At 41.9% G+C, this 22,146-nt stretch overlaps 1 protein-coding gene across 1 annotated transcript; it reads left to right on the forward strand.

The window, feature by feature from the left end:
* The first annotated feature begins 630 nt into the window (after positions 1 to 630).
* On the forward strand, positions 631 to 20,868 carry LOC109473018 (zinc transporter 2-like). The gene is given in 11 exon segments (XM_019772910.1): positions 631 to 749; positions 3,838 to 4,097; positions 15,691 to 15,760; positions 16,154 to 16,232; positions 16,235 to 16,291; positions 16,701 to 16,847; positions 17,292 to 17,445; positions 17,705 to 18,329; positions 18,653 to 18,758; positions 19,428 to 19,562; positions 20,104 to 20,868. Coding segments are annotated over 10 exon segments (1,707 nt in total). The 5' UTR covers positions 631 to 749; positions 3,838 to 3,909; the 3' UTR covers positions 20,250 to 20,868.
* The last annotated feature ends 1,278 nt before the right edge of the window (positions 20,869 to 22,146 follow it).

The following is a 22,146-nucleotide window of genomic DNA, read 5'->3' on the forward strand; positions in this document are numbered from 1 at the left end:
AATGTTTAGAATGGGATGCTTTGAATCGGTGGCTCAGAATGTTGTAAACATGTTTAGTACTGTTCAGTCTATTTGAATCTTAGATCACATGTCAAACAGTTTTTGGGGATAACATTATAAAATGTTATGTGTTCATTTTGATCAGTTCCAGTGTTCCACACTAAGCTATAGAAGAAACCAGGTTGAAGGTTTAATCTTACACAAGTAGGGTTCACATCAGAAATAAATGGAGTTGTGACTCTATCCAGAGTGGTCTTTGACTTAACTGTAACAAAGTGGTAGACAATATTTTATCAGGCTTTCTTTTTTGCTTTCTTTTGGTTGGATTGGCATAAAAAAAGACACCAGTGCAAAAAAAAGCCCAATAAAAAGCCTAAAAGCACGCCAAAACACAAACCTCTGAATCTGATTGGAGAGTCACAAAAAAAAAAGGTTGTATCGAACTGAGCACCAGCTGGCTCTATCTATATGACACGGATGTCTCACATGTCAAGTCGTGTGACTGTATTGTCTATTGCCAGCCCACGTGACCATACACAGTGCTTCAAGTTGATAAATAAACACATTGCGTCCTGGTGTTGCTGTATTCTAGGTGCTTCTGCCAAATTCTTTCCATGTATAGTCTTAAACTGACACTAAAGACTACCATCTTGAAACTTTCAGTTAAGACTTTTCAGTAAGACTCTGGCTTCTAAAGGTGACTGGTAACGGATTGCTGAGTTCTTCAGGGTTTCTTGTGCTGAATTCAGGTAACTATTTTCCCCACATATGCTTATTCCATCCATAAGGAGGGGGAGGGGGGTAGTTATATGTTGTTGTGACATCTCCAAGCAGATGTCGGAATGGAAACTTCGTGATTCTGGCTACCCCTTTGTTGTTATTTGTTTGTTTGTTTGTTTGTTTGTTTAGTTGCTTGGTTGTTTTGGGCACGAAGCCATTCGAATGTGTAATAGAAAGGACACTCAGAAAATGTTTTTAAGTGATTTCAATCGAAACATCTGCTTGGAGATAAGATTGCATGACGATTGCAAACGAATGAATAAATGAACTTAATTGCTGGACAGTTGTACAGGGTACAATATATATATATGACAACAGTGACAATACAACCAATACAACGCTTTTTTAATAATTCTAAAGACTACAGGAATATGGAAGAAAATGACGCATTGACCCGATGTACGTTGAACGTTACTGCCAATGATGTTGCTTTGGTCAGCTTGAAGAAGACAAGATTATTAAAACGTACGACCTTAAGGTCATTCATACCATGTCGGGCAAGGTCACATAGTTACAGCATCCGGTCATATCCGGTACCACCTGTCACCCACGCTAAGTGATCAACCCTGACCCTTACCAATCAGCCAATGAGAGAATGGCATGCAATTATTCGTACGACCAGTTAATGACAAAATAGTTGTATGCCCATGAATTTTTTGCATTTTATGGCAATTCTATTTTGCATCTCTACATACATTCATGTGACATATAATCTGTTTCATAATAAGATTGACATTTTATTTATTATTTTATTTATGTACCAGAAGCTATCGCTTAGGTCAATAACCTTAATTTCAGTCAGCCTTGGGACACGCATCAGAATTAAATGTCAAACCGATCAATAGAGTGATGAAACAGACGGCAGGGCATATTACTGGGTTTTGTAGAATTGTCAACTCGTTCTTTTGCCGGCCATCGTGCAACCACCCGGCCATCTGTGTCCAAGTATTGATTCTTTCGTTTCCCAAACTGACATTTTATTTGTTGTTCCATTTGTTTACCAGAATCTGTGGCATAGGTCAAGGCAGTAGAAGTGTCTCACAAAACAATCCGTGGGGAAATACAAAATGTAGATCGATCCTGACTGTCCATTATACATGTTTTTTTGTAATTATTGGTTCAGCAATTAGAGAATTGTCATTAGCAAATGAGTGTCCGTTAGCTGTCTGTCAAATGTTCTTATTTCAAATTCCAGCGCCGAATTCACAGTTGTATACCTACGGAGAAGAAGAACTTGTTGTTTCTGCTTTGTTTATTCTTCTTCTTCAAACAAATAAGGGCCAGACGTCTGTCACCATGGTAACTGGTGCTGTAGCAGACACACTGTAGTGTTGGAATAGATTATGTAGCAAGTGGCCTGACAGAGTTAGAGGGGCTGGTCAGAGTCATTCTGCCACCACAACACCTACACGCAGCTTTTTTATTTTATCTTTTTTATGAAGATTTACCGCATTTGTGGAAGGATTGACATAACAGGTGACTATCACCTCTTCAAGATGTCAAACCTAAGACCAATCTGTCAGGTTTGAACCACTCACACCGGGAAGGTCCCCTACTCCTTTCGATAAGTGTGGTGGGTTCTTTAACGTGCGTGGGGTGTGGGTCTCCCAAACACGCGTATTGAAAAATATCGAAGAATTCCAAAACAAGCAAACAAAACGGTCAATAGAAAAAATGCATTGTGCTTTCCTATCTGATAGCCTTTACAGATTCAAAAAGATGATATTGATAAAAAGTTTCTTTGGAAAACTCCAGGTTCACCTTTGTTCCTACTGACATTGACAGACTGTGACTTGATTACGGATCGGCGGCTCCAAACGCTATCATCAAACAACGGCGACAATTTTAGCTTCAAAATCAATATTTTCAATAATCTTTCTCGAAAACGTGAGAAAGTTGACAGATCTAGAAATAATGACAGAAAAACTATATTGAAGGAATATTTCCAAATCAAAACGGTTGAAAGCACAATACTGTTTCAGTTTCGGAGAAAGCTATATGACCGAGAGAGCGTTCATTTGTCGGAACTGTCATGCAACGTTCGTGCTAGATGATAGAAATGTGAACCTAAACAGGTACAGATGCATCGACACAAACACGGGTTTAGTTTCATGTAGATTAGATAGCTTTACAAAAATGTCTAGAGTTAGATGTTCAAGGGTGAGGTGCAACAAGTCGATCGGTGTAATATAGCCAGCTGCCGCCGCGCCGCGTGCCTGCGAAGCTGGTGTGTTACGCCGAAAGGCGGTTATACCGGCTATACAGATACAGCCTATGTACCTAAACAACTTTTTACCAATATATTTGTGAATTATACATGTAGCCAACTATCTTTTTACTTGTATATTGTTGTCTTTGTATAGGGGTCTAACAAAAAGTATCTACAAGTTTTCCTGATTTCTGATTTGTCACCCTGGAGATACAATTCACCAATTTCTAGTGTAGAAAAAGCTAGCCACCACAACTGACGCCATTCAGAGTTTCCCGTGTTATTGACCATATACTAGCATTTTGCGTCATTGTGCAGTGACGTCACTGGGTGTTATTGCAACATGTTAGAATAACATTATTGTAGCACTTTACAATAACAATCTAGTAGTGTATACGTATGTTTAACTTCCGAACTCTTTCTCAAAAGTGCCAAGCAGAGAAAGCTGTATATTATCGTTTAGATGCAGTCAATGGGAAAATGCAAGCCTCTACAGGGCTGTTGGAAAGAGTAGACATTGATTAAAAAGACATATAACATGTCAGGGCCAATTTCTAAGTCTAGCCACTTCTGAAGCTAAGAAAATGCATAGACAAAAATCAGCGAGAAATTCCTCTATAGTTACGTACGTACACGAAAGTGCCTGTCATGTGGAGTTGGCTGGAACTTAATTCTCTCTAACCCAGGCCCATGAATGACAAGCAAGTTACGCAATGGTAAAAAAGAGCAAAAAAGAGGAACTTTATCATTATGATTTACTTGCATATTTTTCTGTCGTGTCACGCGACAATTTGGCTCATCTTCAAGCAGACGATGACTCTGTATCTTTACATTCACCCACACTACAGATTCGCACATCGCGACCGGACACATGATTCGCGGACTCCGATTCAACCTGGCTTACTTTTTTTGGGCATGAGATGAAGAACGAAGCGTGGCAGATGTCGTCTTCCCCCGCCCTCTTCGGTTCCTCCGACCCAAACGGGAGCCCAGATGAGGAGACAGCCGACGAGATGACACCCCTGATCACTGAGTCACTAGGAGGGGCGTACGTCAAGGCAAGGCTCCCGAAAGAAAGGAAACAAAAACGACTTCTGTTTCGGAAAAGGTTAGTGCGATGTTGTTTTTAAATGGGCCGATCCCATACAGACCCTCTAGACATGCAAAATACAGGCATAAAAATGCAAATAGAACGGACTTCCAGCCGCTTTCTCATTGGCTGAACTGTTAGTTCCTCTTCTCTCATTGGCTAAACTCAAACTGCTAATTGTGATGGACAGTAAGAATATTGTTGTGCATCTTTTTTGCTGGACTAGCTATAGCAGTAATAAAATTTCAGTGTAGTAGATATAAAAACCATCTTTTGACACCACATTGATACCTTAATGATTGGATAGTACTGATAGTGTAATCGTTGAAAGTATGGGAGTTAAACACACACCACTACCAGTAGACTAGCCCCCTGCTGTAGTGATTGCGCCATTGTGCGGCCCAAGGGCCAGGGGAACGACGATGGGCACAGCCCTAGCTATCCAGACTGCAATATGTAATAAGGATGTCAAATTTCAACTTTTAAAAGTTACACCCCCGATGCCAAAGTGGTTCCGTCTCCATCCTGTGTTTTTGGTGACGTAGTGACCCCATGTGTCACGTGACCACCTGACCGGCGCTTTGGTCATCGATTTTTTTGTCGTCATAACAGTCATCTTTTGTTGCCATGTCAACAAACAAAGATCAGATTTTCCATAAAAGTATCATTTCGACGATTTTTGATAGATACTAATCAAGGACTGTCTCCGACCAGGTTATCTGATTTTTCTTGTCAAAATATCAAATGTCACATCATTTTTGTCATTTTTATCAGTATAATCATATCTGTTGTCTTGTGGGAGCCTTATGCCACAGAACGACTTGTTACACCTAACCTTTGCACATCTAGCTCTATACATAAGACCATCTATTTATTTTGTCCCTAGTGCATTACGCCACACGTGCAATAGAACATTAAAATCCAAACGTTCTATAGAACCTAAGAACACTGGTTACGATGCATTCTAAAGAACATTAGAACACACGCGTTCTATAGAACATAAGGGCACTGGTTACCATACAGTCTTAAGAACATTAGAACACTTGCGTTCTATAGAGCATAAGCACTGGTTACCACACATTCTATAGAACACCAGAACGCACGCGTTCTATAGAACACCAGAACACTGGTTGTCACGCGTTCTATGCGTTCTATAGAACATTAGAAGTGTAGCCATTGGGCCTTGTTACACGCTGAACATTTAATTAAAAAGATCATCCCTCAAATCTGTCCCTCACCCGAAATCACCCCCAGTTACGACCCCATACAGACATGTAGGTGATTTGAGGTCACCATGTGATAGATTTGATCTCAAATATCTGTGGTCTGTGACCTCAGGTCACCCACATGATGAGTTTCGCACTCATCTACTTGTACATGTATATAAGATAGTTTTACATTATTTAAAGTCCTGATAAAGCTATACACACATTTTATTGCATATACATGGTACAAAATACATACACTAAAGAGTGAGCGTGGGTGATGTATCTATATATATATATGTGCTAGCTCTTCAATGGCACAGTACTTTAAAAACAGATAATATAATATGGTAGAAAGTTCTGATGGCACAAGTCTTAGTGAGGAATTTTTGACGGTAGCTAAGATTTCGGAGTTAATGGAGGATGATAGAGGCCTTCCTCCAACTAGATATCATGATGTTTGCCTTCGCAGAAGGAGAACATAGTTTTACTGTTTTGCTCTGTTTCTTCTTCGCCCTCTTTTTCTCCTCCAAACAAATAAGATCAATGACCTGGACAAAATCTTACATTTCTAGTTAAACTAGAAACTTTCGCCATGTTTGTAGCACGGGTTTAACCACGTGCGTTAACAGCCCCGCCTCCGCACCCTCTCCTCTTGTTTGTTGATTTCCACCCTGCAGTAAACAGGATAGATCCTAGTCCGGATGGAGGCTAAATAAAAACAGGACGCGGACGTAGTTTCATCCGACGTCACAGCCATTCCGAGAACTAGCAGATCAAATCGCTGCTTTCACGATGGATTTACGTCCAAACTGTGCGCAAAATACGCACGGGAAGGAACAATTCTAACAGAGGACAACCCAGGGAAGACCCAGGTGTAACAATGAGCGGAAGAAGACCGACCAGAACGCGCAGATCGTCCTTTATTTTGCTGGCCCCCGCCGGGGAGGAAACCACCCTGACAGGAGACCCAGTCGAGCTAGCGCTCCACGTCATGTAAGTGAAGTGGATCTCTCTTAATCTCCAAGCAGATCCCTCTCGGTGGCAAAAAGACAGTATCAAATTGGCCAGGCAGTATCCATTAGCCAGAGAAGGTCGCCGGCCACCGACGGGAGTAGGGTGGGGGTAGCGACAAAAAAAACGGCCATATATAAAAAGGTAATGATCATTCCCCCACAACCTCTGCTTGGAGAGTAGATCTCTTTGTAGGAAGGATTAGGGCTATATGATTCAGAGGTCATCAGTGGTTGTGTAAAACTCGTGGCGCGGTCGCAATTGGTTGTACGATTGTCGTGCGCGATCGCAAACTGGGGCATTTTGGGGGATAGGCGTGCATGTTTTGTTGTGAATGCGGCTGCCTTGTTATCAAAGAGATAGTATTGATTCTTGTGTCATTGTCTGACTGTGATTGTCATGATTGTCGGCAGTTGGTCGTGTCACAGCCTGTACGACAATACTACGACATCAAAATCGTGCGAGATCTTACGACAAAACGTGCGTCGATCGCAAACTGGGGCATTTGGGGATAGTCCTGCATGTTATGTTTGGAAATGCAGCTTTGTTATCGAAAAGATAGTATTGATTCTTGTGTCATTGTCATGATTGTCGACACTTGGATCTGTCACAGCCTGTACGACAATAATACGACATCAAAATCGTACGACGATCTTGCGACAAATCGCGTCCCTAAATGACACCCAAGAAACTAGCGATTCTACCGAAGCATATTATCAACAAATCTATAGGAGGGGTTCACATATGTATAGAATCATATGTTTACGGTTCAATCGTTATAACGTCGTGTTTTGTGCATCGCACGCAAGTCTTTTGTTGGATTGTTTGCGAAACTTTCGTGGAAAATTCTGACTTTATTTTGATTTGATGAGCAGAGTGTTTTGCTTTTCTTGGCGTCTGGATGATTTGTTTTTATGAAGCTTCGTCGCTGGTATATTTTTGTAGATAATGAGGGGCAAGAGTATGTTTTTGCTTTCATTCTGTGGTTAGTGACCCTGACCTGTATGTCACAGTGGCTTCTGGATCTAAAGATTGGGGTTCGAATCCTCCAACATCGCAGCGCATTGCACTTGTTAAGATACAAATATAGGATTTTCTAGTATATTCTAAGAGCTTTTAGTAAGCTGAATCAATGTGCATTTTTTTATTAACCACAAAAAAAAGATCATAAGAGCCACTCAAATGTACTGGGTTACTGCACAGACAGTGAGAACAGACGTTATTTTGGCCGTTGACTGGAAAAGTTTAAGGTTATACCCATACGGGAAACAATCACGAGGTATAACAATAGTGATGTTGTTTTAGGAAAGAAGCTTTCAGCGTGGAACTCCTCCTAAGAGGTGGTGAATGGAGGAAAGGGCGATTTGTTTCCTCTTATTATCAACTGTCCATTGGCAATATTGGTCTTTCACAAAAATACTCCCCCCCCCCCCACACACTTTTGGCAGGCAGTGCCCAATGGTACATGTATTTATGTTTACCGAAGGAAAACATATTGTTTTTGCTCAGTTTCTTCTTCTTCCGTTCCAAACAATAACTTCTGACCTCGTCAATCAGATGTTTCTCACCATGGTAACAGGTATTGGGTTACATCATGTTGCAATTTCATAGTAGGAGGGATTTAGACTCCTATCACCATATATATGAATGTGTTTGAGTAAGATTAACAGAGTAAACCACATGCGAAGGTAAACATTATGCCTTTGCTTTGCAAATATTACCTTTCTAGTTAAGTAACTGTTTCTGTGCGTCTGGCGCTTACTGAACGATTTGTGTTTCTGAACGATTCTTTTTTCGCAGATCTAGAATTTCCCTTTTTTTGTAATCACCAAAGTTGACCAAACAGATTTTGAGCCGATTTTTCCATGTTCGAAGCCCAGACGTGAGATAAAAAAAAACAACAACGGATAAAAAAGAAACATCAGCTTGGAAATCAACTTTTGGGCAGTCCTGGGTCGACGTTACAATCACGCAGAAAATAAGTTAACATAACCGCACGTAACGTCGGTGAAGGTTAGACATCCAGGTAATAAGATACGCCACAAAACAGTTACTCGAGCAACTAGATAAGATTTTGGAAATTATTTATGTTTTCAGCTGAATCAATGGCACTGATGTCAGGCAATAAAGTTAATAAAATAAACCTGTATTGACAAAATATCAGACGAGAAATATGATCATAAAAGACGGATAAAAGAACTATGTACACAACATAAACATTTGATATCATCTAATATCAAGAAATATGACGGATATAAGGTCAAATTAGTGACACTGCTGGGCGTATGACGATAGTAATCCTGATCATATCAGAAGTTACTCATTTTAGAATACTCTTCTAGAGAAAACGTATATGTGGGGCCCGAAAGTTCTAGAATCTTCGCTACCAGGGTTTTATTTGAATAGTAGCTGACTGGGGGATAACTTTCGGGGTCGGCCGCTAGGAGCGCATTTTAATCAGACTCATTTGAACAGGTGCCTCTTCTGATTTCACGGGGGCGCCGTCTAGCGCTTGTTCTGGAACTGCATATACACCAAAGGAACAACAATACCTTAAGACTAGCCTGTACCAGGCTTCGGAAGCTGCCAGAAAGAGAGGAAATTGGCCGAATAGAAAGATAACATACCAGAGGAGTTGGTCCGCTAAGGGCGTACAGTTTGCCGGCTATACGAAACAATCACACACACTATTAAGCACCCCTTTTAGAAAATGAAGGGGTCCAGGTAGTGGCATGCGAGGCGTGTGCAAGAGCTTTTTATATGGTCTGTTAAATGAACAATAAAACACTTCAAAAACTCAAGTATCTGTAATCGTAGTTATAAACTATGCATACACAAGAATACATGATCGAAACTAAACATAATTTTAAAATGTTTGACTTTAATTTTTGTACAATTTTTTGTGAATTTGATGTTTTTGGTGAGTCGAAAAGTTTCATGGCGGCCGCACCTGTTGCACACCGCACTCTAATGATTTTTGCGCGCTGAGCGAGTTTAGCCTCTGGGCATAGCAAATACCACAGACTTGCTGCGATCGGTACAGGGGAACAGGTTGGTTCAACAAGCTTGGTTCGCACGATGTCAGGGAACGGGAAAAACGGGAAAACTGGAGAGCGGCGCCGGTCTTCTCTGGCGGTGGCGGCCAGCGAGATGCGTCGGATCGCGCTTTTGGCGTCCGGACAGAGCGGGCAGGCTTCTAACTCGAACGGGAAAAATTCCGCTCCGGGTACCCCCATGGAATTCGCTTTACAACTCATGTGAGTTAGCCTCCTTAGCCTCCACCAGGCCTTTCTGCGGGAATACAGATCGTAGAATTCGACAAAAAAGAGAGTAAGATTGGCCAAGGGAGTCTGGCCGCGGGGAGGTAGTTTCTTTCCATCCGATCTGCGCGGCCCAGTCAAACCTACAAGGCGGCCAAACTCCCTGGCAAATATTCTCCAGCGTAGTTAGTCTGGTACAAATTACATGTGAGTGGGAACGGCTAACTTATGATAGAGATTTTTTTTCTCCGCTCATTTTAACAGCGTTCGGTCGAATTCGAAAAGCGAATATTAGATCTCCCATGAGTCGACAAGTTACTACTCTCCAAGCAGACGTTTGGACCTCGGCTTGTTTTTTACTTCTTTTTAGGCGTTTTTATCGGCTTTCTTGTTTTATACTAGCACTTGTATCATTTTTTTGCCGGTTAAATGAATATTGTCTTGCTAAGGTGATGTTGTCCTGCTAATTTGATACTGTTTAGCCAATTTGATACAGTCTTGCAAACAATGAAACATCTGCTTGAAGATTACCAAGTCACTGCGTCACCCTGTCTGCGACCCAAAGTTATGGACATCCAGAAGTTGGCCAAATTTCACAATATCCAGCCATTTGCTATAGTATTTTGCTTCAAATATACCATTTTTTACTCCAGGTTTTCAAACAATACGTTGTTCGTTGCGCGTTTTGATGACCTCTGGTCTTAAAACAACGTAAACACTGATAGAAGCTTGCCCGCGTTGATATGAGTAATACTAAAAACACATGTTCAAACGGAGATCTTAACAAAGCGGATCCTTCCGTCCAACATAAACAACAGGACAGCTAAACTGTCTGGAGCTTTTGTAGAATTTGTTGGTATGTGCTAGCCTCCACCAGGCCTTTCTACGGGAAAAAAAGGATCGTAGAATTCGGCAAAAAAAGAGAGTAAAATTGGCCAAGGGAGTCCGGCCGCGGGGAGGTAGTTTCTTTCCCTGCGCGGCCAATCAAACATACAAGGCGGCCAAACTCCCCTGGCAAATATTCTCCTATATATAGCCAGCGTAGTTAGTCTGGTAGAGACTAGGTATGTGCCACGTATATGTTATTTATGTATTTCAGTCTGTATGTTAGAAAAAAGACCGTAGGCGCCATGTGTTATCGATTCATTTTGTACTGACTGATTGAGGAATTAAAAAACCTGTTCTTCCCATGAACTATCGTGGAGTGGAACTCGCTGCCACCAAGTACAGTAGGGGCACCATCACTAGATAGCTTTAAACAACGTTTAGAGGTCGTTCGGTGTAATGTAGCCAGCTGCCGCCGAGCCGCGTGCCTGCGAAGCTGGTGTGTTACGCCAAAGAGCGGTTATACCAGCTATATAGATACAGAAGCTATACAGATACAGATAGGTAGGATTTTGAATCCTACTCATTGAGCCGGGCTTTTTTGGTGGCATAACACGCAGTTTTCGGTGCTCGGTATGTCTCTCTCTCCCCTTCTCGTTTTGTGTTCTTCTGTCCACCAGTTTGGTGTGGCCTTTTATAAAACGCAGTATTGTGTATTTTTGCATACCGGAAAGATAAAGAGCGCTGTAACAACAGTAGCGTTATGTGGCGATCTTTTGTAGAAAAACTGCGGACATTTCTTTGCGTTTGTTTGTTGTTTTTATTGAGCGGTTTTCTTGCCATTAAGAATGGCAGATTAAACCTACTACACGATTGCGATTTACAAAAAAATCCTGTTCCAGCTAGTTGTATAGCAAATCGCCTTACTGTCGGTTATTACTATTTAAAGAAGCCGATTTGATGCAGTTAACACTTCTTTATACACGCAACTTTAAATGAAACGTAAAAATGTTTCCACACACCGCGGCAATGCCTTAAACAACTTCTCAAGTGTATCCTCTGTAACATTCAGCCATTTCGTACCGTTTACATGGTTGAATTCTTAAGAAAACTGAAGAAATATTTTCATTCTTCTTAAGCTGAATTGAACCTTTAACGGTGACATACAGGGATACAATAGAACGTTATGAAGGCACTTGTAAAACCTGATTCCTTTAATTTGAAACGTTCTTACGTAGGTTTTATTTAAGATAGACTTACTGGGTTATTAGAGTAGCACAAGACCTGTTTTTTTATATTATTAACATCTAATCACAAAACGTGGTGACGGCACACTCAATTTTTCTCAACTTATATTAATGCCGCCACCAACACAGGGGGGCAATACAATACCAGTACTCATTTTCACCTAAGCGAAGTGAGAAAAGTCGTGTAAAGTGCCTTTCCCAAGGGCACAAGATCGGTGGCATGTCATGACTCGAACCCGGGACCTCTTGATTCCGAGTCGCGCACTCTGCCGCTACGGCACAAGACCCCACCGTACAAGAACTGTTTAAAAACAGTAAAATGTAGGGGAAATAAAACCCTAACGATGGACCCACTTCCCTGGTCAACCAGGCACTATTTTTGCCAATTTCTACCACCCTAACCCCCTCAGGAAGACCTGGTGTAGGCTATTAAACATGGACCACTTAGCATAGAATATCCCCTAGTTAAATACGCCCCACCCTCACATGTTCTCCGCACGACTACTCGCCTTAAGCACCGTTGGGGTGTTAAATCTTTAAGACAATCCTAGAAGGCATCCTTCCTTCTCAAGATAATCCTAGGCCTGTGCATGCCGTCGCTTCCTTCCAGACCAAACTGCGTAGCCGTACCGACCCATGGCCAGTAACTCTACTAACTGTTAGCAGAGCAAGGCGACTAGTGACGTTGAAAAGACCGCAGTCAAACATAACGGGCGTTGAAAAGACCGCAGTCAAACGTAACGGCCCAAGCCACAACAGTTTAACAGTTTAACGCTCCCTCTTGGGATCCTTTTGTAGTCTCGAACAGACTCTTTAGGCTGCGTTGGATTGACTCCAGGCTACACTTAAGCTTGGTCTCTGTAGTCTTTATCAGATAGGTAGAATGGCATGAGGATATAAGCCGACCAACTGATATGTACATTTGGAACTCGGCCGAGCCTCTGGCTAATGACCTAGTCTATTACATTATCAATTCCTGCTATGTTTCAGCAGCCTGATTTAGTCTATTTTAATTAGACTATTGTCCTCGGAGGCCAGCTATTCTATAACTGATTAAGCTAAACATTAAGCCTCACACATTAAATTCAAACCTGAATGATTTATACCTTATTTCAACGCGTAGTTGCTATCACACAAGTCAATACGCGCCTACAAGGGCAGAATTTGTTAGTGCTATTTTTAACGCTAGGCAAGGCATGTTAACATTGTCTTCTTTTTTGCTTTCCTTCTTTTCTTTTTGATTTCAACACCATGGCTTTGGAGATGGAGGGGGGGGGGCAATGTTGCCTTTAAAGATCGGGGGATTCGGTGGAACAGAAAAAGACAGCGACTTGCTAAGTTATGTCAATAACATTTCTGTTACGTATACGCTATTCGCACGGTTTTGTTCCTTTTGACGTCAATACTTAGTAAAATCTTAAGCTTTGTCGCAACCCCACCCTGTGAATTGACCTGCATGGTCGGTTCAATTCGTGAATGGATTTCATGGAACTATGGCGTATAGACTCCAGCTATCGCGTTAAATGGGCGTGTACAAGTAACTTAGTACTTGTCAAATGCGGGGTTCATAAATAACACCTGGAATTTAGAGAACAATCTATGCCTATCATCACTATCCTTCGTAGTCTTTTGTTGGCCAGGTGGCTACGCTTTTGGGCTTATAATGTACTTTTTTCTTACATGGCATATCAGCTTTCTTGTAATTTGTTGGGCAGCTGCCACAAAATCGGACTCGTAGAACCTTAAATTGGGCTTGTAGGAGTTCTATTATTATTGACATATTCTTTGGATTATTGAATGTTATAGAGATAAACATTGCATAATGCTAGTTTATCATCCAATTCAAGAGACTGTTTTGTTTGCTATTCTATTATTTTGTATGGCCTATATCTTGACGCTGTTTTTATTTTATTTATCAATCTTGAGGGTCGCCCCTTCAGTTGATAAACAACGGATTTCCAAGGGGGCCCTGGCTCCACATCCAACAGATGAATCAACAAAACGTTACAATTGTACAACATAAAACACAAAATTGAACATAGGAGTAATACTTAATCTTAGCAATTCAAAATACGTTGAACAATATCAACTCAAAATCAGAATTACAGAGCCTGTCACATACGTAAATCAAATAAATAGAACAAAACAAACAACAAAATCAATCCGTTTGCAAAATAAAATACTAGCTATACATGTAGGTCATTGCTTGTTTTGGTCAGAGGGGTCTGAGGTCAGATTTTAAGGCTTGTTTGAAGTCTGTTTTGTTTTCTATTCTATTATTCTGTATGACATAACGTTATATCTTGATGCTCATCATATCAAAGCACGCGGGTGGAAGTGAACTATGTTCTGAGAGCTAGCCAACTCTCGTGATATGATTCGGATGTTGACAGTATATTAGCTAATCGCTTGTTGACGTCACAAGTTGTTTTTGAAACAAAATCTGTGTTCCCTGGCGTCTTTTGTATCACTATTTTGTATTTTGTATCTGACCTGACGAAAGTCGAGGCACTTTTTGTTGCGTCAATAACGTTTCGCCCTGACGGGGCTGGGGGCGTCGTGTGTTGACGGAATTTAGTGACTTCGCGTAGCATTTACTGTTTACTTTGTCGAAATTAACACAAAACGGTTTTATCAATGGAAAAACGCTGTTTTTTCTATTCTCCAACTCGGTGTTTAGGCTTCAGCTTATTTTTGATGTGCTTTCAGGCGTTTTTATCGGGCTTTCTTATTTTTGTACTTTCTTCTATCTTTTTTTAAAGGCTGGAAGCCATCCGTTTTTTGAGTTAGCGAGTGCAATCAGCCCCGTTATAAAACAAATGGCACCCAGGCCACGCCAAATGAAATAAAGTTACCAGTACGAAAAAGACAGACCGATAAAAGCGCATAAAACACGCCAAAAACAACACAAAGCCTATACCTCTACTTGGATAACATCCAGATCCTACAAAACTTGCAGGTCATGGTGAAGTTGGTGTGAAAACACTGAATAAATTCATTTTTCTCCATAACAATATATAAAAACAAGCTGCCAAAGTAAATTTACGGACAACATCATTACACTTAGTACAATGATGTTGTTTCCGTAAATTAAGTTTGGCGTCATTTTTGAAAAAAAAAAACGCCAGTAGACGTGAATACAAACATAAACACCAACCAGTCCGGGTCTTTTGGTGTTAAATACGTTGACACAAAGATAGCGATCAATGAAGAACGAAAACATAAATGTATTGTTGCCACCATGTGCGCATGTCCGGAATGCCTTCGACGCGCCCGAGCGGTTGCGTGTGTATGCGGTTCTCTGTTGTCCTTACGGTTGCGTGTGTTTGCCGTCATCAACTCTCCGCTTCGAAAACATTCGCTGTAAAAAGAACAGTTTTCCATGATATTTTGCATACATTTAGCAAGGAATATTGCCAAAAGTTCTTAATGAATTAGTGGTAAAGATCTTGACAAAATAAAATATCAAATCCACTGTATTAGTACTGGGATAAACGTGGCTTCAGATTCGTACTCACAAGATTCGCATTTCTACCTGCTGATATATGGCAACTGCCAGTTGTTCAGCCCCGGATTTTGGTTTTCTTTACTAAGTTTTGTCACGGCAACATCATGTCGGTACTTGTGGTAAGATATCCGTCGTTAAGAGCCATTTGTACTAAAGACTAGTGGCTTTTATGGACCCCCAAAGTGCCGCCCAAATGTTACATTCCCATGGCTTCCGTACTGATGTTTGTATAGGACCGTTCCATTCCTTACATTATTAGGGGTGTGGAGAGTTTTGAGCAGCCGAATAGTTTTAGTTTTCACCGAGAAAGGTATTTTTTTGGCCGATTTGTACTCTTTCTGGTCGTTTCCCGAAGCCTGGTAGAAGCTAGGTCAGCATTATAACATCTTCAAACCTAGCCTAATGCTGTAACAAAAAGCTCCGCTCCTAAAGCGTCGCCAAAAAAGTACGATTTTTCCCTTATCGCGACTTCTGCTTGGAGATGATCCAGAGCGGCCAGGGCTATATGAGTAGTATAGAACGCGCTCTGACAATCGTATTCTTGTGCCGCAGGGGCGGTGACGTCAGACCGGGCGGATGCACACCCTTCATCACGGACACGTCCACTAATGATGATGACGAGGTACGTGTCAGGGACAGACCGTTAGTTATCTAGGGAGGGTGTGTGGAGCAGTAAAGCAATGGTCTGATATCTTCAATGTATGTTGGGGATATATACGAGTATATCTCTGTGACTGTAAGAACGGAAACTTTTCTGGTATAGTACAAGTATGTGATGTCATTGTATTTGGGAAAGAACTTTTACCCCTTCTGATTTCTCTACTGGGAGGAAAATGAGGTTTACCTCACACAGAAAATAAATGACATCTAAAAGCCAGCGACGGGTGCTGGCATATTCCATGATCCAGTGGACTACTACTTTTCTAAAAAGGAGAGTATACTACTGACAGTTTTCTAGATCTATCAAGCTGCTTTAGTTACATTTTCCTTGTGTTTCACCTGACTGTGTTCGCAGGAAGAGTACCTGCTGGGCAGGAGCTACCGGTCGCACTGCCACGACACCGGGGAGAGCCGGCCCGTCGACCCGACCGCCAGGAAAAACTCATCATGGCCAGCATCCTCTGCCTCATCTTCATGGTGGCCGAGGTCGTCGGTAAGTCACGTGATAGGCGCGTGATAATCACGTGATATATCACAATTGGTCACGTGATGTGTGCATCCTCTGCCTCATCTTCATGGTGGCCGAGTTGGTCGGTAAGCCACGTGATGGTCACGTGATGGACACGTGATACTAGTAGTCATGATAGGTCATGTGACATGTGTGCATCCTCAGCCTCATCTTCACGGTGGCCGAGGTGGTCGGTAAGTCACGTGATGGTCACGTGATGGACACGTGATACTAGTAGTCATGATAGGTCATGTGACATGTGTGCATCCTTTTCCTCCTGTGTCTTAGACTCCTCTAAGTCACAGGAGGAAAGGGATTTCCGCATTAGTCACTCCTGACCAATGCGGACATCGCCCACATGATGACGTCACTAATTTGCATGTTTGATTGACAGGTGGGTACCTTGCCGGCAGCCTGGCCATCATGACAGACGCTGCTCACATGATGACGGATTTCGCCAGCTTCATGATCAGCCTGTTCGCCATTTGGGTAGCGACTCGGCCAGCCACCAAGAGCATGAACTTCGGATACTACCGGGCAGGTAAGTTGAGATTGGTCTCCACGGGATCTTAAGATTTACGATCTCAGAGGAAGGGAAAGCATATTGGTTTTGCTTCTTCTCCTTTTCTCTCTTCTTCTTCTTCTTCTTCTACAAACACATAAGGTCAATGACTAGGACCAGACGGCTGTCACCATGGCAACTGGTGCTGTTGTTTCTGTCATTGTTATTGTTAATTTTACGTCTATCTGTTCCAGAGGGCCACTGATGTTGACGTCGGTGCTTGTTTTGATATTTGTTTTTTTGTTATTTTGTTTACGTTTAGGTTTTTTTCACCTTTTACAATTAGTTTTTATTGAATCTTTTTATTTTACATCAACTTGTTTTATTTTACATCAACTTGGATCACTAATGTTGACGTCGGTGCTTGTTTTGATATTTGTTTGTTTATTATTTATTATTATTGTTTATGTTTACTTGAACCAGAGGTTATGGGCGCGCTTGTGTCCGTGTTGCTGATCTGGGTAGTGACGGGGATCCTGGTGTATAACGCCGTGCTGAGGGTCATCCACAGAGACATGGACATCGACGCCAAAATCATGCTCATCACGGCCTCCTGCGGGGTGGCGGTTAATCTGGTGTAAGTACAGAAAAATTGTAATCTCCAAGCAGAACCTGCGATCCACCGTCGGATCTGCTTCAAGATTGGGAAAGTTGATAATGATCTTACAGGGATTGTTTATCGTAGAAGCATACCGCATGGCCTTTCTATAGATCTGAAATGCTGACCAAATCTTTTTTTCGTGACGTGGATCAAGCAGAGGGAAGTCTGTGGCGCCCCCCGTCCCAGTTATTACTTGATGTTTAGTGACAATGCATTTACTTTGTGCCTACTACAGAATGGGCTTCATACTTCATCAGTGGGGTCACGGTCACAGTCACGGGTTCAGCGGTCATGGGCACAGCCACGGGGGCAAAGGTCACGGTCACAGTCACGGGGACAAAGGTCACGGGGACAAAGGTTACGGTCACAGTCACGGGGACAAAGGTCACGGTCACAGCCACGGAGGTCAAACATCAACAGTTCACGGCACACATAACCACGTGGGTCAAATGTCAACAGGTCACGGTCACAGTCACGGGGGTCACACGTCAATTAATCACGAAGGTCAGGAGCACTCGGAGAAAGGTCAAGGTCACACACACTTGGAGGAATGCGACGAGAGTCAGAAGCTGACGAAAAGCTGCCAAAGTAACGGCATCCCCAACAACTACGGCGGGATTCGCGCGTGCGAGGAGGGGACCGCCATGGGTAATGGTAGCGCGCGGACAGGCGCGGCGGAGGGGCAGGGCTACCAGCGGGGAGAATCGCACGCCGAGCTGCTGGGGAAGGAGGACACGGGAGTGGGCGAGCCGAGCCGCGGGAAGGAGAATGTGAACGTGCGGGCGGCGTTCATCCACGTGGTCGGCGACTTCGTGCAGAGCCTCGGCGTGCTCATAGCTGCGATCATCATCTACTTCAGGGTAGGTACTTCGAAATCAACGCTCTTATACCTTACAAAGTAAAAACAAGCTCATATGAATGAATGAAGTTGATAATATTGCTCGAAAGTTGTACAGGGTACAATGTATGGCAGCAAATTTCACTGTGCACTGGAGCTAGGTGTTACTGGTTCACTGTGCATTGAAGCTATATACAGGTGTTACTGGTTCACTGTGCACTGAAGCTAGATGATACTGTGGTAAACATGTCGTTGTGAATGAGGAACTATGAACTTCAATAATTCACCAACCTGATGAAATTATTTACTGATGTCCTTATATGAACTGTTTTTGTTGCCCGTCAGCCTGACTGGGCCCTGGCGGACCCCATCTGCACCTTCATGTTCTCTGTCCTGGTGCTGATCACAACCCTTAGCATCCTGAGGGACACCGTCAACGTGCTCATGGAAGGTACGGCGTTTAATAATACATTACGTCATCACTATGTCAGCCGCCATGCTGGTGTCCTTATTTGCATTCAGGCGCATAGGTATATAGGTACTGACAGTCAAGCCCAGTTTCAGACATTTGCAGATAAAACCACTCAAATACTTGTAACCACTGTTGAATTAGAGATCAGAGAAGGGACTATCAGAAGGACGTCCACTTTATAGAACGTGACGTCATGGCCGTGACGTCATGGCCACCGCCCGCCGCCATGTTGGTGTCATCATTTGCATGCTGTGAAAATCAAGCGTTTTCGGACATTTGCATTATTTTGACCCTGTCAAATTACTTTACATGAAACCCCAAATGTTTAGGGCAGTAAGAGAAAAATAACAGATTAGAAAGCAAAACTTATTCGAATGATATACGTGCACACTTTAACTACAATTTATTGAAATGTACATTGACACCAACATGGTAATCAGTACATGCTTGATTCGTGTGAAAAGTGAGTGAAAAACACTCGCTCTATTCTTCTTCATATTCTTAGGTCTCAAATTGGAGAAGAGCCTTTCATGCAGGCATTTTGATGAATTTTTAAAAAGTCAATTTTGGGATCAAGTTGTGTTACGCACTTGTACCAGAACTGTTTCCAGGTTCCCCTGACACCTTTTATCCTTGGTCTGTTTCCAGGCACCCCCCGCGGGCTGGATTTTAACTCAGTGAAGGAGAGTCTGAAGGGAATCCCCGGGGTTCACGCGGTCCACGGGCTGCACATCTGGTCCCTTACGGTGGGCAAGAACGCGCTGGCCGTACACATCGCCGTAGGTCAGTACGGTTTTATTTTTGGCAAAGTAGCATAGAGATGAAGTCCACAAATTTGGCATTTGAGGGCCAGGTTTGTTGGAGTCTCATGTATTGTACTATTTGTAGAATTCCCGTTTCATTTTTCTTCCCTCATATGACATGGCCAGCTTCCGTGTAGTTCATTCCTTTGCAGCAGGAAAACATATTGTTTTTGCTCAGTTTCTTCTTCTTCTTCTTCTTCTTCTCCAAACCAATAAGGTCACTGACCTGAACCAGACGTCTGTCACCATGGTAACTAGTGTTGGGTTACAACATGTTGCAATTTTATAGTAGGAGGGATTTATACTCCTGTCTGACCATATATATGAATATGTTTGAGTAAGAATTAACAGAGCAGACCATATGGGAAGGTGAACATTATGCATTTGGTTTGCAAGTGTTACCTTTCTGGTTATCTTAACCTTCGTAGAAGGCAAACATATTGTTTTTGCTCTGTTTAACTGGACCAGACGGCTGTCACCATAGTAACTGGTAACTAATAATAATAACATATCTTTTCCAGACGTTGACGCTGACCCACAGGAGGTGCTGGACATAGCCTCCCGTTTGGTGCGCAGCAGATTCGACGTGCATTCGTCGACGATTCAGATCGAGCTTTACCAGGAGGAAATGAGGGACTGTTCTCACTGTCGGGACCCCTCCGACTGAGCAGAATGGTTCGTTCCATCTCCAAGTAGATGTGCGGTGTCGGTTCTCATTTCTTAGATTATACATTACTGTTGTTTTTTGACCATTTTTGAAAAGATGCTTCTTTTACACTAGACGCATCACGTACATACGTAGCCTGTTTAATGCCAGCCTTTTTAGTCTGTTAAAATGGCTATGACTTAGTAACTTACAGAACGAACCAATACCGTACATCTACTTGGAAAATATCCTACTTTCATAAAGTGCATTTGTGGCAATATTACGCTAGGAGTGAACAAGTAATGACCTCTTAAAGTACAAAGAACCAGTAAGTTCGATGTGTTTCTTGTGTGCTTGTGTGTCTGTGCTGTATAGATAGACATGATAACAATTTAAGAGTGCCTTAAAACTTGTCCAATGCAATTGGCTTAAACTTAAATTGAACTTTGCTTTCAGCCAACGAAGTGCATTTCAAAAGAGAAAGGGATGAAAAGACGACTGAGTAAAGAATAAAGCAATGTCTTTGCATTCAGAATTTGTAAATAAATCAATTCAATCAAGCATAACAAAAATTGTTTCAAAGAATCATAAATACAAGCAAAGAAGGCTTGATCACTACATAATAATTAATATAAGGGCAACAAAAGTATATATATACATTTTAACTATAGTCGTTTTTTTGTTAGTATCATTTTAAGCTTGAAAATTCACCTGATTTCTAGGTGAAATGTTTGAGCTTGTGGTATTGTGAAGTTTTCTGAAAATATTGTGACGCATTTAAGATCAGCACTTCTTCCTAACTTGTGCAAATACTTTTTTTCCGTTTTCAAATCAAAGATACATGTAAGAGTCTTGTCTTATACGATTTTGTGTTAAGGGCCGGAGCTGCTGCAAAAATGGAATTTGTTAGTGCCAAATAATATCTTAAGAAGAAGCAAGAAAGAACTTGGACGGTATTTTTCCTTTCATCGTCTATGATGTAAAATATTTGTACTTATAATTGTTTTAGATGTAGTTTTACTAGTCTTGGTGTTTATTACTACTGTATTATGTGTGAGGAACTATGATTTTCTGTAGGTATCTATTGTCAGAGATTTGAAATGCTGTTGTTTGAATCCGCAATAAAGTCTATTTGTTGACCTTTGTGTGGCCAGCCGGCCGTAGTCTGATTTATTACTATGTTTTCCTCTGTACATTGTTTTTCTAGTTTCTTCTCCAAGCACATATAGGACAATGACCTGGACCAGGCGTCTGTTACCGTAGTAACCGGTGCTGTACATATGTAGCAGATACCTTGTGGTGTTGGGTTACATTATTATGTAGCAAGTTGCAGGACAGAATTTGGGAGGCTGGTCACCATATATAGGAATGTCCTTGAGTTAAGAATAAACAGAGCAGTAGTTTGTTAGGCTTGACCATGTGAACCCTGAGGGTTAACATTGTGCTTTTGCTTTGCAAATGTTACCTTTCTATTTTGTAATGTGTTTAAAATATATTTTGGGCAATAATAACTTCATACGTATACGTTATGCAATGGGGGAGGACGCCCAACATGTTTTGTTGTACTCAAGGCCAACTCAATAGAGACACCTAGCGTTCGAAGTTTTATTGCAGAAAGGAGCAGCCTATAGAGGCTTTACCCTCTGCAGTACCGACAATGTTTGATGAGTGTCGCTTTTAATCCATGTATGACGACGAATCCATGTACACATGAAACCCAAGGATGTTTGGAGGTAAGGCCATGTTGATTTGATTATATGGATGACATCCTCTGGGAACCCCAAAACTGATGTGCGCGTGCGAATAAAAAAAAAAAGTTTTAGCAAAAAAAAAAAGTTAGCTTTCACTATGAAATCTACGTGGTCATGAAGGTTGAACAAATGGCACAGAATATGTTATGGCGAATAATCTACTCTTC

This window comes from Branchiostoma belcheri, unplaced genomic scaffold (genome assembly GCF_001625305.1).
Source record: "Branchiostoma belcheri isolate BF01 breed outbred unplaced genomic scaffold, Haploidv18h27 scaffold29, whole genome shotgun sequence".
Lineage (NCBI taxonomy): Eukaryota > Metazoa > Chordata > Leptocardii > Amphioxiformes > Branchiostomatidae > Branchiostoma > Branchiostoma belcheri.